Here is a 13,064-nt window from a genome sequence, read left to right as displayed (position 1 = left end):
GGGACGGATCCCCGCGTAAAGCAAGGTTCCACTGTACAGGGTTTTCCAAGATGTTACTTTGCTGAACACAAATTTGCACCATAGCTACCCTTGGAGTGTATCAGGCATTCTAATCACTATCATTACCCCCAGCTCTGCTAAATTTGTTGTTACCATATATACTCAACTTTAAGTTGACCTCATGTAAGTGTAAAACTTAGGGGCATGTAAGAAAGAATGTAAAGGATGAAGCTGCTCTGATAGCCATTAGGGCTGAAGGGTGGGGTATAAATACCATAAATAAATAATAAGTAAGTAAAGAAACACTATGTAAAGAAACACTATGCCAAAGAACTTACAAAATTCTGGCAGGCATAACTCTTAGTGCTCTCCCTAAAGGCTGGAGGGAACTATGATAAGCCGTGGCTGTGTGATAAATGGGGAAGGCAACCAGACACAGGTGGACTAGGAAAACACACACGTCAAAAAGGATGAAAAGGCAAAACAAAATGGCAATTGTATTAGCAGTGATTATAGGTTTTAACTTTAGTATGATAACGTTGACTGATTTTAACCCAGAAAAGCTGACAAACATACACATATTTCTTATTCAGATCCTTCAAAGCCCAATTCCTCTCAGCCCTCCTTTAAAAGGAAGTGCCAATGAGCTGCCACCACCACCATTTTCCCCACTAGGTATTCAAAAAAGTCAGAAGCTGTACCATGGCAGAGAGAGTAGAGGAGGTTGGTGGAAAAGGTCATCTTCAATCCCTCCAGAAGACTGGAGAATTTATATCAGGTGCATGAAGACTCGTGCAACTTCTTGTTCAAGTTCGTGTGTACACACGCATACAGGCGAACTACATTAATGTCTTACCATGGCAAGTTCCAATCTTCATCCAAGTCACTATTAGATTCATCCTGTCACTGACATTGATGGTCTCATCCTGTCTGTTCCTAAATCTTACCCCCCTCCTTTGGGGACAGACTCTGTCCCTTCTTCCCAGTTTTGCAGACAGTAACATTAGATCATTGGATGTTGGCAACTGTTCAGGATAGCTATACCATTGAGTTTAGACAACTACCTCCACCAAGTGGGCTACAGTTCGCTCACCCAACCAAAGATCTCTTTCAGGAGATTCAGTCTGTACTGTTACAGGGAACAATAGAGCCAGTTCCTCCCGGCGAGTCCCATTTCTGTTTCTATTCTCGCAATTTTGCTGTGCCCAAACAGGATGGAGGCCTTCATCCTGTCTCAACCTCAGGATCCTTGATGCCTTCAACACACCCCACTGGCTCTGGATGATTACCCTATCAACAATATTATTACTACTCCAGCATCAAAGGACCTTTCTGTCCTTTTCCACCACCAACTATGACAGTTACCCAACAAAGCAACACAATGTTGGTTCACAACAGTGAACATTCATGATGCATATTTCCACATCTCACTCCAACATTTCTACCTACATTTCTTCTTTTTCAGCTGCATCTTGATGCCATTCCAATTTTGTGTGTTTCCCTTTGAGCTCCTATTGGCATCAAGGTTATGGCAGTGGTCATGGCCCACTTGAGAACCCTCAGTGCTGTGGTGTACCTATATATAGATTATTAGCTTCTGTTAGCCCCACCCAGAGCATAATTCTGTATGGCATAGGGGGTACATTATTCCTTCTCCTCCCTCAGATTCATAATCTACTCAGAGGAGTCAAGCTTGAATTGCATCCATTCTGAATTGCATTTTTGGTGATTCCCTCAGTTCCAAGGAGGGCTGTGCCTTCCTGCCACATGGATACTCATCCAGTCCCTTACTGCTTATTAGTTTCAACATACCACATCAAACTACACTAGATAGATCCAGCCGGTGCTGGGAGTCTCAGCGTCTACCACTTTCACCGTCCTCTTTTTCACCTCGAGATGCATCTCCTCAGCTGGTTCATTTGGTCTGTCAGTTCAGCTCATGAGCATCCCAACAAGACACTTCACTTTTCTCAACTGGAGCTCTTTGCTTTTGTACATCCTCTACATGCAGCTGGCAATAAGCATACCATTTCAATCCCATTCCACCATAGCTCTAATGATTGGTGCGTCCTTCATGGTCTTTCTGATTGCCATAACCTCAACCAATGTATAGGAAAGCCATGTGCCTTCAAATAATACCTGCTGTACATTTCCTTCCATAAATATTGGGTTGTCCTCTATCCTGTTGGTAGTATCCTATTTCTACTTCTTGAAAGAGTTCAGATAAGGTATGGAGAAAAAAAATATATATATTAAGAAAGGTTGAAGGAAATGGGCCTGTTCAGCTTAGTGAAGAGAAAATTGGTGTGTGTGTGTGTGTGTGTGTGAGAGAGAGAGAGAGATACTTCAAGGGCTTTCACAGATAGGAGGGGTCAGACCTGCTCTTTGCTGTCCCAGAGGGCAGGATCAGGTTTAATGGTTTGAAGTTGCAGGAGGGGAAATTTCAATTGAACATTAGAAGGAACATCTTGAGCATAAACAGCTCAGCAGTAGAATCAATTGCTCAGAGAGGTGGGGTCCCCTCTGGATGGCTTCAAAGAAGGCTGGACAGTTACTTGCTGAGAATGCTCTGACTGAAGATCCTGCATTGAGCAGGTGGTTGGATGCGGTGGCTCTGGAGGCCCCTTCCAACTCGATGATTCTATGCCAGTGTTGGTGAATCTTTCAGGTGCTGAGTGCCCAAAGTAAAAGGTTTTCTGGCACCGGATGTTACCCGGTGCTGGGGGCAGGGCTTCCCCCTGCCCTCCTGGGCCTTCAGCTGCCTCTCCAGAGATAGCTGGAGACCCAAAGGTGGGGGGTAAGGGGGAATAGAGGAGGAAACAGTGAGCACCTGTTCCTTCTCTTCCCCCCATGCTGTCCCCAGCCTTCAGCTATCTCCAGAGAGGTAGCTGGAAGCTGGGGAGGGTTGGGAAGCATAGAACTGTGATGGCAAAGTTATGGCACATGAAGCCATTTCCCCTGACATGCGGATGGCAAGGAGGAGGAAGAGGCACACGCCTCTTACTCCGCCTCCACCTGCGCTGTCCCCAGCCTTCAGCTGCCTCTGGAGAGGCAGCTGGAGGCTGGGGACAGCCGGGAAGGAGAAGGAACAGGCATGCACCTCTTCCTCCTCCTTGCTCTCCACATGCCATGAGAAATGGCTTCGCGTGCCATCTCTGGCATGCACGCCATTGCTTTGCTATCACTGTTCGATGCTTTTAAGACATAGTGCTCCCCACATTCTTTAAGCCACTGATGAGGAAAGGAAGCTCCATTCCATTTACCTCAACAGAACCAAATCCTTTCATAAATTGACTAAACTCTTTTTTTATTGTTATCGGGGAACAAGGAATTGCCTTCCTGTATCCCACAACTACCTTCAAAGTAGATTGTGCACATAATTCACCTGGCATTGGTCATTGACTCCTTTCACCTCCACCCATGTTACTATGGCTTCTGTGATTTTTCTTCATGGAAAATGTAGAATGTAGGATGGCTATGTGGGCCCAGTCATCCATGTTCATGTTGTACTGTAGAATGGATGCTTCATCAGCTGACCAAGCAAGCTTGGAAAATACACTCCTTGATAGCCAAGAAATGACATCATATCTGCCACTGAGCAGTAAGTACGCATTAGTATTTTACCCATATGTGTATCACAGAGACCACAATGAAGAAGAACAGGTTACTTCCATATCACTAGTTCTTCGATGATCATCTGTGATCCACTCTCCCCATGGGATGTGAATCCCTGCTCCTCATCGTAACTTGTGTTTTGCTGCACAGTGTCTGGAATTGAAAGTTTTAATAGGAATTGCAAGAATTGTGTGGGCAGGGTAGAAGGCAAGGGTTCTATTTAGAGAAACTTTTCAGCTCTAGAAGGTTCAGACAGTTGCTTCAAAGGCACAAAACCACTAATATGTGTGGCTTCAAAGAACAACCGTTACATTAAGTAACCTGTTCCTCTTAAGAAAGTTCAGGCAATCCACAGTTATTATGCTCTGTTTCCATTTGTACTAGCCTAAGATGTATAATTTCTTTTTGTTAACAGCCATATTGTCCCTTTCCTGTTATTTCAATGATACATTCCTTTATTTTTGTTTCAGTTGCAAACTCTAACACAGGCAGTGGCTCTCGACGAGACTCCCTTACAAGCAGTAGTGACCTGTATAAGAGGACATCTAGCAATTTGACTCCTATTGGACACAGTTTTTACAATGGCCTTGGGTTTTCCTCTTCTCCGGGGCCTGTTGGCATGCCTTTGCCTAGTCAGGGACCTGGCCATTCTCAGACTCCACCGCCATCCTTGTCTTCTCACGGATCCTCTTCAAGCTTAAATCTTGGTAAGGAGCACTGTTGTCTGTAATAATGGAGGCTAATGTTTGTATGTCAGTCTGCAGCAGCCACAATTCATCAGACATTGTGTTGGAGGCCTCAAAATATGGTGTTTTGGATTCTTGCCCAAGTGCAAGCAATTCCATGTTGAAATTCAAAATGGAGGCTGGAAGCACAAGATGGAGAGAAGTTATAACTTAACAGGAAATTGTAGTAGGTGCCTCATCACCTAAGTGGCTGTTTTCAGGAATTTAAAACCTGAAATTTCAAGGGGGAGGTAACATAAAGCAGAAAAGGGCTTGCCACAGTTCAACAACAACAACAACAACAACAACATATTTATAGCCCATCTCTCCCCAAAGGATCGAGGTGGGTAACAATCATAAAAATGTCACAATGACATTAATTAAACATACTTCCCTAACTCCCCCCCCCCATTAAAATTACAAAACATAAAATTAATCACATTACTAAAATCAATCTAAAATTAACCCCCATTAAAATGAGGCTTGTGGGATGAATAAAGCAACCACAGTTATGGGAAAATGGGGAGAGCCTGTTTATCTATCTGGGAAAGCCCACCAGAAGAGATCCGTCTTAACAGCCTTCTTGAAGGCATCAAGAGTTGTAATGTGACGGATCTCCTCTAGCAGATCATTTCAATGTTCAGGAGCAGCTGGTGAGGAGGTCCTCTGGGTAACTACAGCAAGCCTGGTCTTTGGATGTAATAAGTTGCTCCCAGAGGACCTGAGTGTGCGAGGTGGATTATATGGAAGACGCTCGTGCGTGGTGGTACCCAACCAAAAAATTAACAGGATGTTCTTGATTGTTGCCCTCATTGTAGTGACTAGTTTTTCTTTCTGGCTTCTATGACTAACATATTAGTTACCTACTCTTGCATTGTACATTATTTGGAAAGTTCTAGAGCTGACAGCCATTTTGACAGTTCACCCCAGTGTGCGTGTGCACATATGCATGCGTATGCACAAGTCTTGACTGCTTAGGGCCAGCATGGTGTAATTGTTAAGAGTTTTGGACTACAAATCTGGAGACCAGGGATCAAATCCCTGCTCAGCATAAATACTCACTGGGTGATCATGGGGAAGTCACACTTATTCAGCCTCAAGGGATAGCAATGGCAAAGGTAAACCCCCTCTGAAGAAACTTACTATGAAAATCCTATGGTGGGTTCACTTTAGGGTAGTCATAAGTAAAAAATGACTTGGCGGCACACAACAACAACTTGACTACTTCCTCTGTTCATTTTTGTCTACTGCAGCATATACTTAATTTATTCTGATGGTATTTACTATGTTACCTCTCATGATATTAGACCCGTCTTCATCTATTTATCAAAAAACCATCTTGGTGTTTTACTTGGCTTTGGAATCACTATCTTAATCATCCTGTGGCCTTCCAAACTGTGTTTCATGTAAGGAAAGATACCTCAATCTGATGGCCTCAGTGCCTTCTCAGTCTAGGTAACAAACATAAAGTAGCTGCCTGTTACTATTGCCTGGTTATTTATTCCACATACCTAGAATAGAATTTCACAGTTGAAGGCCCTCTAGTGGGAAAATTCTAAAGAGTGCTGCTGAACTTGCTGCCAAAAACAAATTTAGCCTCAGCTATCTTTGATAGTGTTGTCAGCTTCAAAGACATTGAATTGAATGGTCCCACCTCAATACTGAAGGGCTGTATAACTACAGTAGAGACTTTATGTAGATCCTGCTTTGTTTTTGTTGAATACTTTTGCAAATCTGCAGTCCAGGGATATCAGATGCATTCTGCAGGTGTATCCAACACCCAGTTCCCAGCTTTGGGCACTGCATCATTGGTCTTCAATAGCACAAGAATTAGAAGCTTCAGCTACTCCAGACTGATCACTGCAGTTAACGTTGGCAAGGAAATCCAGACCACAGAAGTATTTGGAAGGTGAATCTCACACACCTAAAAATAAAAATAAAGGGAAGCAAAAAAGTCATTCTATCAATCTGGTTTCAGCTTGGCTTTCATGTCTTTAGACATAACACTGCATGGTACAGAGCACCCAAAAAGGGCAGCCTGCCGGCGCCTGTTTTTCTGCTGGAGGGAAGCTGCAGCCGCCAAACTATGTGGCTTCCCACTGGCAAAATAAACCCACAAAAAGTGGGTTCTTTTTATGCCACAGTAGTGGTGTAACAAGTGTGCCACTGGCACACTCTTTACATAAGTTGTGTGGCGCTGTGCGGACGCCACGCAGCGCTGACATATCAATCACGGTGCCCATGTATACAGGGTGCTGCCATTGTTACGCCCTCATCACGTGGTAGGATTGAGGGGCGTGTGGGCGCGCCGCCCTGAGGCAACCCTAGCATGTGACAAGGACATCGCGAAAGGACCATCTGTTCCAGGCCTAATAAGCCAGCATCAGCACCACCTTTAATTCAAGGTGATGTGGTGCTGTAAGACAGGAGACATGCTGAGACAAGTCCTTTGTCATTTTTGTTATTGTCTGCGCCAGCAAAACCTTGATTCCAGCTATTTCACTTTGATTTTTGAAAAAGAATAAAGAATTCATGTACTGATGATGGACGTTTTCCTAGATTCCTCTTACATAGCGAAACAGTGGACTAGTCACCCTCAAAAACAAAGCAGGGTTCTCCACTTCAAATTCTTTTCCATCCTCTGGCTCTAGGCTAGACACAAGTTCTCCTTCATGGGAATGTCATTCCTCTTGGATTCTTTCACCTTCACATCAGTGTACTCCAACCTATAAGTAATATTCCTGCTCACTGTTGTGGTACCAAGTCTGATCCTGTTCTCCACTAGGCTATCTGCTCATGGTTGTTTCCAACAGTGCAGGACTCCATATTTGAAATCTCAGATATCAACTCACTGTGTTGCTATAAAAACACTGTAGTTATCATCACCAGGGCAAAAATGCAAGATCTCTGTTTCAATACTGGGGACATTATTCACTCCCTCATTGGAGTATGTTTAAACATGTCCTATACAGGTTGAGCCTCTCTTAACTGAAATGCTTCAGCTCAGAATTGTTTTGTATTTCGGTTTTCAGAATATTTGTTTATACGTAATGAGATATTTTGGAAATGAGACTCAAGTCTAAACACAAAATTCATTTCTGTTTCACAAACACCTTATGCTGAAGGTAATGTTATACATAATATTTTAAAAATAATTTTGTCAATGAAACAAAATTGATGTATACCGAACCATCAGAAAGCAAAGATGTCACTATCTCAGCCACCCATGTACACAATTTTTGATTTTGAAGTATTTTGGATTTCAGAATTTTGGCTAAGGGATAGTCAACCTGTATAATTTTCAGTATGACCCAGCATGTCAGTACGGACACTACCATCAGTCCTTGATGCCCCATCATGTGTTTCATGGTCATTCTCGTACTTCAGCAGAGTTTTCCAAGACTTTATATTCACCACCTGAGATCACCTCTCAGGCACCATTCATGGCAGACCATCCACACTTGTTTAGGCTTCTGTGCTAATTGCTTCTTCACAACCCGTGCAGACAGCGTTCTCAGCCTCTGTTGATTACCTTGTGAGTATCACTTCTATGTCAGTACCTGCAGTTGTGCCTTCAGCTCCTCATGTTTCAATTTGCTTGTTGCTGGAATGATTCAGGAACTCCTTTTGGTTTCCACCATGGAATTGACATCTACTTCACATTGTAACAGTGAACTCAGGATAAACAAACACATGACTATGAAAGAATGTGGGTCAGTGTTGTCAGAGGAAGAGTAAGATTTGGGATCCCTGTCTTTTGGGTCATATGACAAATACTTCTTATACTCTGATACCACTGTGGGAAATCAGAATCTGCCTTTCCTTAATAGATGCTGCCTCCCTGTTTGCAGAGACAGGGGTATGGAGGTTGAAAGCCGTGAAATTGGCATTCAAGCATCTGGTCACAGATCCCATATTTAAATGGATACTACAGTTGGCCCTCCATATCCACGGATTTTTTTTTACCCTCGGATTCAAGCATACACAGCTTAACAATATTCCCCAAAATATATAAATTCCAATAAGCAAAACCTGGATTTTGCCATTTTATATAAGAGTTAACATTTTACTGTGTCAGTGTATATAATGGGACTTGAGCATCCATGGATTTTGTTACCCATAGGGGATCCTGGAACCAAACCTCAGCGCATACCAAAGGCCCACTGTAGGAGGAATAGCTAATACCCCAGAGGACAGGATGAAAATTCAAAATGACCTAAATAGGTTAGAATGCTGGGACAAAGCTAACAAAATGAATTTCAATGCAGAGAAATGTAAGGTACTGCGCTTAGGGCAAAACATTTTTAAAAAATGAAATTCATAGATGTAACTTGAGGGACACCTGGCTCAACAAGACTATGTGTGAAAGAAATCTTTAAGTCCTAGTTGACCACAAATTGAACATGAGTGAACAGTGCAATACGGAAAAGATAAATACGATTCTAGACAGCATCAATAGAAGTATAGTGTCTAAATCAAGGGAAATAATAGTGCCATTCTATTCTGTTTTGGTCAGGCCCCACCTGGAATATTGTGTCCAGTTCTGGACATCACAGTTCAAAACGGATGCCGACAAGCTGGAGCATATCCAGGGGAGGGTGACTAAAATGGAAACAATGCCCTATGAAGAAAGCCTTGGGGAGCTGGATACGTTTAGCCTGGGGAAGAGGAGGCTAAGAGGTGATTTGATAGCCCTGTTTAAATATTTGAAGGGATGCCATATTGAGGCTGGAGCAAGCTTGTTTTCTGCTGCTCCAGAGACTAGAACACGGAGCAATGGATGCAAGCTGCAGGAAAAGAGATTCCACGTAAACATTAGGAGAAACCTCCTGACAGTGAAAGCTGTTTGACACCCTCAGGGTGGTGGAATTTCCTTCTTTGGAGATTTTTAAACAGAGGCAGGATGGCCATCTGTTGGGGAGGCTTTGATTGTGAGTTCCTGCATGGCAGGGGGTTGACTGGATGGCCCTTGTGGTCTCTTCCAACTCTATGATTCTATTCTATTTCAGTCATTCCCTCCTGTAGCCATCCCTATGTCATCGTTCTTACATGTTCTCATCAGTCCTGAAAAGAACTGCTTTTCATGTTCTGTGGTATCAAGAAAGATTGAAAAAAATGTAGAATCAAGATGTAAGATGCAAGAAAGTGTTGTATAGGCATCCTACACCTTACTCCATTGCTTAAGAAAGCTGTCATAAATAAATTTTTACAAAAACAAGTTTCTATCCCAGCAGACAGTTTGGGCATGAAACATGATGCCATAAATCTGATGCCACAGATGAATTGCCCCTTCACATAGCCAGTTCGAAACCCAGCATGGGTTACCAACATGGGACAAAATACCCCTTTTTAAACCATCTTCCCAAAGATATCCCAGATAGAAACTCTCTGTTATAAACCTGGTGTGGAGGTTTTGGGGGGGGGGGGTGTTTTTTGTTTTTTGAACAGGAAAGGCCTATTCACTTCACACACAGATGAAAAGTTAGAACAAAATAAAAAAAATCAAAACAATGTTGAAAAGAGATGAAAGTTCAGATTTGTCCTGTATCTTGCTAGTCTCCCATTTGTGTGAATCAAAGACCATGAAGAAGGACAGTTTGCATACCTGTAGCTGTAGTTCTTCTGAGTGATCTTCTGTGAACTCACACAACCCTGCCCATCCTCCCCTTCTCACGTCTTGCTGGTCCCTTGTATTCTTGCATAGGCATATATCAGCAAATACTTTAGAACACTGTAGAAGGTTGTGAAAGAGGAGGTGTGCAGGCACTGGATAACCAGTTTGCCTGGGTTCACAGATGCTTGAAGAACTACAGTTAGAGGTATATAACCTGTCCTTTTTGTAGCCATTAAATGTAGAATATTGCATTTTCTGTTGAAATTCATTTTATTAATTTCTGCCTAATTTTGCAGTTTATCAAGGTCTTTTTAAATTCTACTATTTACTATTTCCCAATGAGTTAGCTCTCTCTTCCAGTTTTGTATCATCCACAAACTTGATAAGGATTTCCTCCACTGCATCATCTAAGTCAGGGGTAGGCAACCTTTTTGAGCCGGGGACCGGGTTGTTGTCCCTCAGACAACTGGGGGGCCGAAGCCGGGGGGGAGCTTCCACCCTCCAGGGTCGGGGCCACATGCCGGGGGTGGAACTTCCACCCTCCGGGGGCAGAGCCGCATGCTGGGGGCGGAGCTTCCACCCTCCAGGGGCGGGGCGTTCTCTGCTCCCTTTCCTGACCTCCAGCTGTCTGAGAGACAGCTAGGAAGTGGGAGGGGGTGGTGGGAGGGGGGGGGTTGACAGGTGCGCGCCTGCTCTTCCTGCCCTTCCTTGGCCCCCAGCTGCCTCTCAAGACAGCTGGGGCATGAGGGGCAGGAGCAACAGGCGCGCGGCCCCTGCTCCTTTCCTCGGGGCTTTGCCAGGCCTGTGTCCTCCGAAGGACACCTCTGGTCTGCCGAAGCCTCGCAGGAGGAGGGTGCGTGTGCCCGCCCTCTCCTCCTCCGTCCCTTCCTTTGACAGAACGGGCTCCAAGGGGCCCTTTCGGCCGAAGGGGAGGGAGGCCGAAGGGAAGGGCTTGGGCACCCATCCCAGGCCCTTCCCTTCGTCCAAAAGGGCTCCAAGGGGCCCTTTCGGCCGAAGGGAGGGAGGCCAAAGAGAAGGCTTGGGCACCCGTCCCAGGCTCTTCCTTCGGATCTTCCCTTCGGCTGAAAGGGCTCCAAGGGGCCCTTTCAGCCGAAGGGGGGGGGATGCCGAAGGGAAGGGCTTGGGCACCCGTCCCAGCCCCTTCCCTTCGGCTCTTCCCTTCAGCCGAAAGGGCTCCAAGGGGCCCTTGAGCCAAAGGGGAGGCCGAAGGGAAGGGCTTGGGCACCCGTCCCAGGCCCTTCCCTTCGGCTGAGGTAAGGGCGGCCGCTGGGAGCCTGTGGAGGGCTCTGGCGATTGCACCGGGCCTCCTAGAGGCCCACTGCGGCCCTGTTGGAGGGGGAGCCTGTTGGGGAGGACCCTGACCCCTTCCTTCCCTCCCCGCGGCTGTCTGCAGCCGTGGGAAGGGAGAGAAGGAGGAGGAGGACCCCCGCCCCTTCCTTCCCTCCCCGCGGCTCTGGCAGCTGTGGGAAGGGAAGGAAGGAGGAGGAGGACCCCCTCCCCTTTCCTTCCCTCCCCACGGCTCTGGCAGCTGCGGGAGGGAAGGAAGGAGGAGGAGGACCCCCGCCCCCTTCCTTCCCTCTCTGTGCTGTCTGGCAGCCACGGGAGTTAGAGAAGGAGGAGGAGGTCCCCCGCCCCCTTCCTTCCCTCCCATGGCCGCTCAAGCGAGAGGTCCTGCCGCCGATTTCCCTTCGCCGGCAGCAGGACCAGGCTGGGGCCGGTCTGAGGCCTCACCGGGCCAGATCCGGCCCGCGGGCCGGGGGTTGCCGACCCCTGGTTTAGGTATATACAAAACGAATTTCATGTATAGACTTGGATCCTAACTCCAGGATATTTATTTGTTGTTAATGCCTTCAAGTAATTTCTCAGTTCTACCAACCCTAAGGCAACCAAAGACAGTTTCCTTGGCAAGATTCTCAGGGGAGGTTGCCATCCTCTGAGGCGAGAGAAAGTGACTGCCCAAGACACCCAGGGAGTTTCAAGGCTGAGCAGGGATTTGAACCCTGGCCTTCAGAGTCCTAGGCAATCCTCAAACTATGGATATGACAGCCAGTTGTGGTACGCCACATACCACACTGGCTGTCAATATCTCATTATGTACAAAAGATGCATACTAAAACAAAACAAAAAAGCTCGGAAAATTTTCAAAATCCGAAACACTTTTGCTCCCAAGCATTTCAGATAAGGGATACTCAACCTGTAATAGGAAAAATGTTTCTAGCTACAAGTTGTAAGGCACTCCCATCTTTATCAAGGAAAAAAAAACTTGTTCTGGAGTCATTTATAGTTGTTTGTTACGTCCAAACTCAGAGATTGTGTGTTAATTCAAAGGAGCCCTGGTGGTGCAGTGGTTAAATGCCTGTACTGCGCATTCATCAAAACCACAAGTTGCGAGTTCAAGACCAGCAAAAGGGCCCGAGCTCGACTCGGCTTGCATCCTTCGAGGTCACTAAAATGAGTACCCCGCTGTGGGGGCTAATTAGCTTACTTGCTAATTAGCTTACTTGCTGTTCACCGCTATGATCTTTGGAATAGCGGTATATAAATAAACAAATTATTATTATTATTATTATTACAGTATTATTATTTATTAAAGTTAATGAGAACAAACCAGGATGCAACGTGTCCCCATAACTTTTCAAACAAATCATGTTCTTCAGGTCTGGATGTTAGGTGAAACTATGGTTAAAAGAGAAAGCTTTATTTTGCATATAGTTCCAAAGGAAAAAGGGGTGATGGAGAAAATGGTTGTCATTACTTTCATTTATGTTTGAATCAAGCTATTTATTTTGTTTGCAATACTAGGATTTCTTTATTGGAATATGTCCCACCTTGATAGCTTGGAAGGAGAAGCTTCTTTGTTTTCACAGCTTTAAGTTTCTCTTATCTGCTGCCTGACAAGACCTCTTCATTTTTCATGAGGGGTCTCACAAATGGAAGTGGAGTTATATATTCTGTGCTCCTGGAGCTGAAGCCAAGTATCGCAGTGCAAGCAGTGCCTCCAGCCTCTTCAGCCCCAGCAGTACACTCTTTCCTTCTACGCTTACGCTATGGGATGTCTGATGTCATGCCTTCCGGTCGCAGCAGGCTGC

The 13,064-nt window shown here is 45.2% G+C and overlaps 1 protein-coding gene across 1 annotated transcript in view; it reads left to right on the top strand.

The window, feature by feature from the left end:
• The window catches only part of PUM1 (pumilio RNA binding family member 1), a 721,963-nt gene that overhangs the window by 38,841 nt on the left and 670,058 nt on the right, over positions 1 to 13,064 (top strand). Inside the window, exon 14 of the mRNA XM_042440112.1 lies at positions 4,086 to 4,322. Coding sequence (XP_042296046.1) covers positions 4,086 to 4,322 — 237 coding nt within the window. The remainder of the gene's footprint in view (positions 1 to 4,085; positions 4,323 to 13,064) is intronic.

The sequence above is a fragment of the Sceloporus undulatus genome, chromosome 9 (genome assembly GCF_019175285.1).
Source record: "Sceloporus undulatus isolate JIND9_A2432 ecotype Alabama chromosome 9, SceUnd_v1.1, whole genome shotgun sequence".
Lineage (NCBI taxonomy): Eukaryota > Metazoa > Chordata > Lepidosauria > Squamata > Phrynosomatidae > Sceloporus > Sceloporus undulatus.
This window is presented reverse-complemented; position numbering and strand designations above follow the sequence as displayed.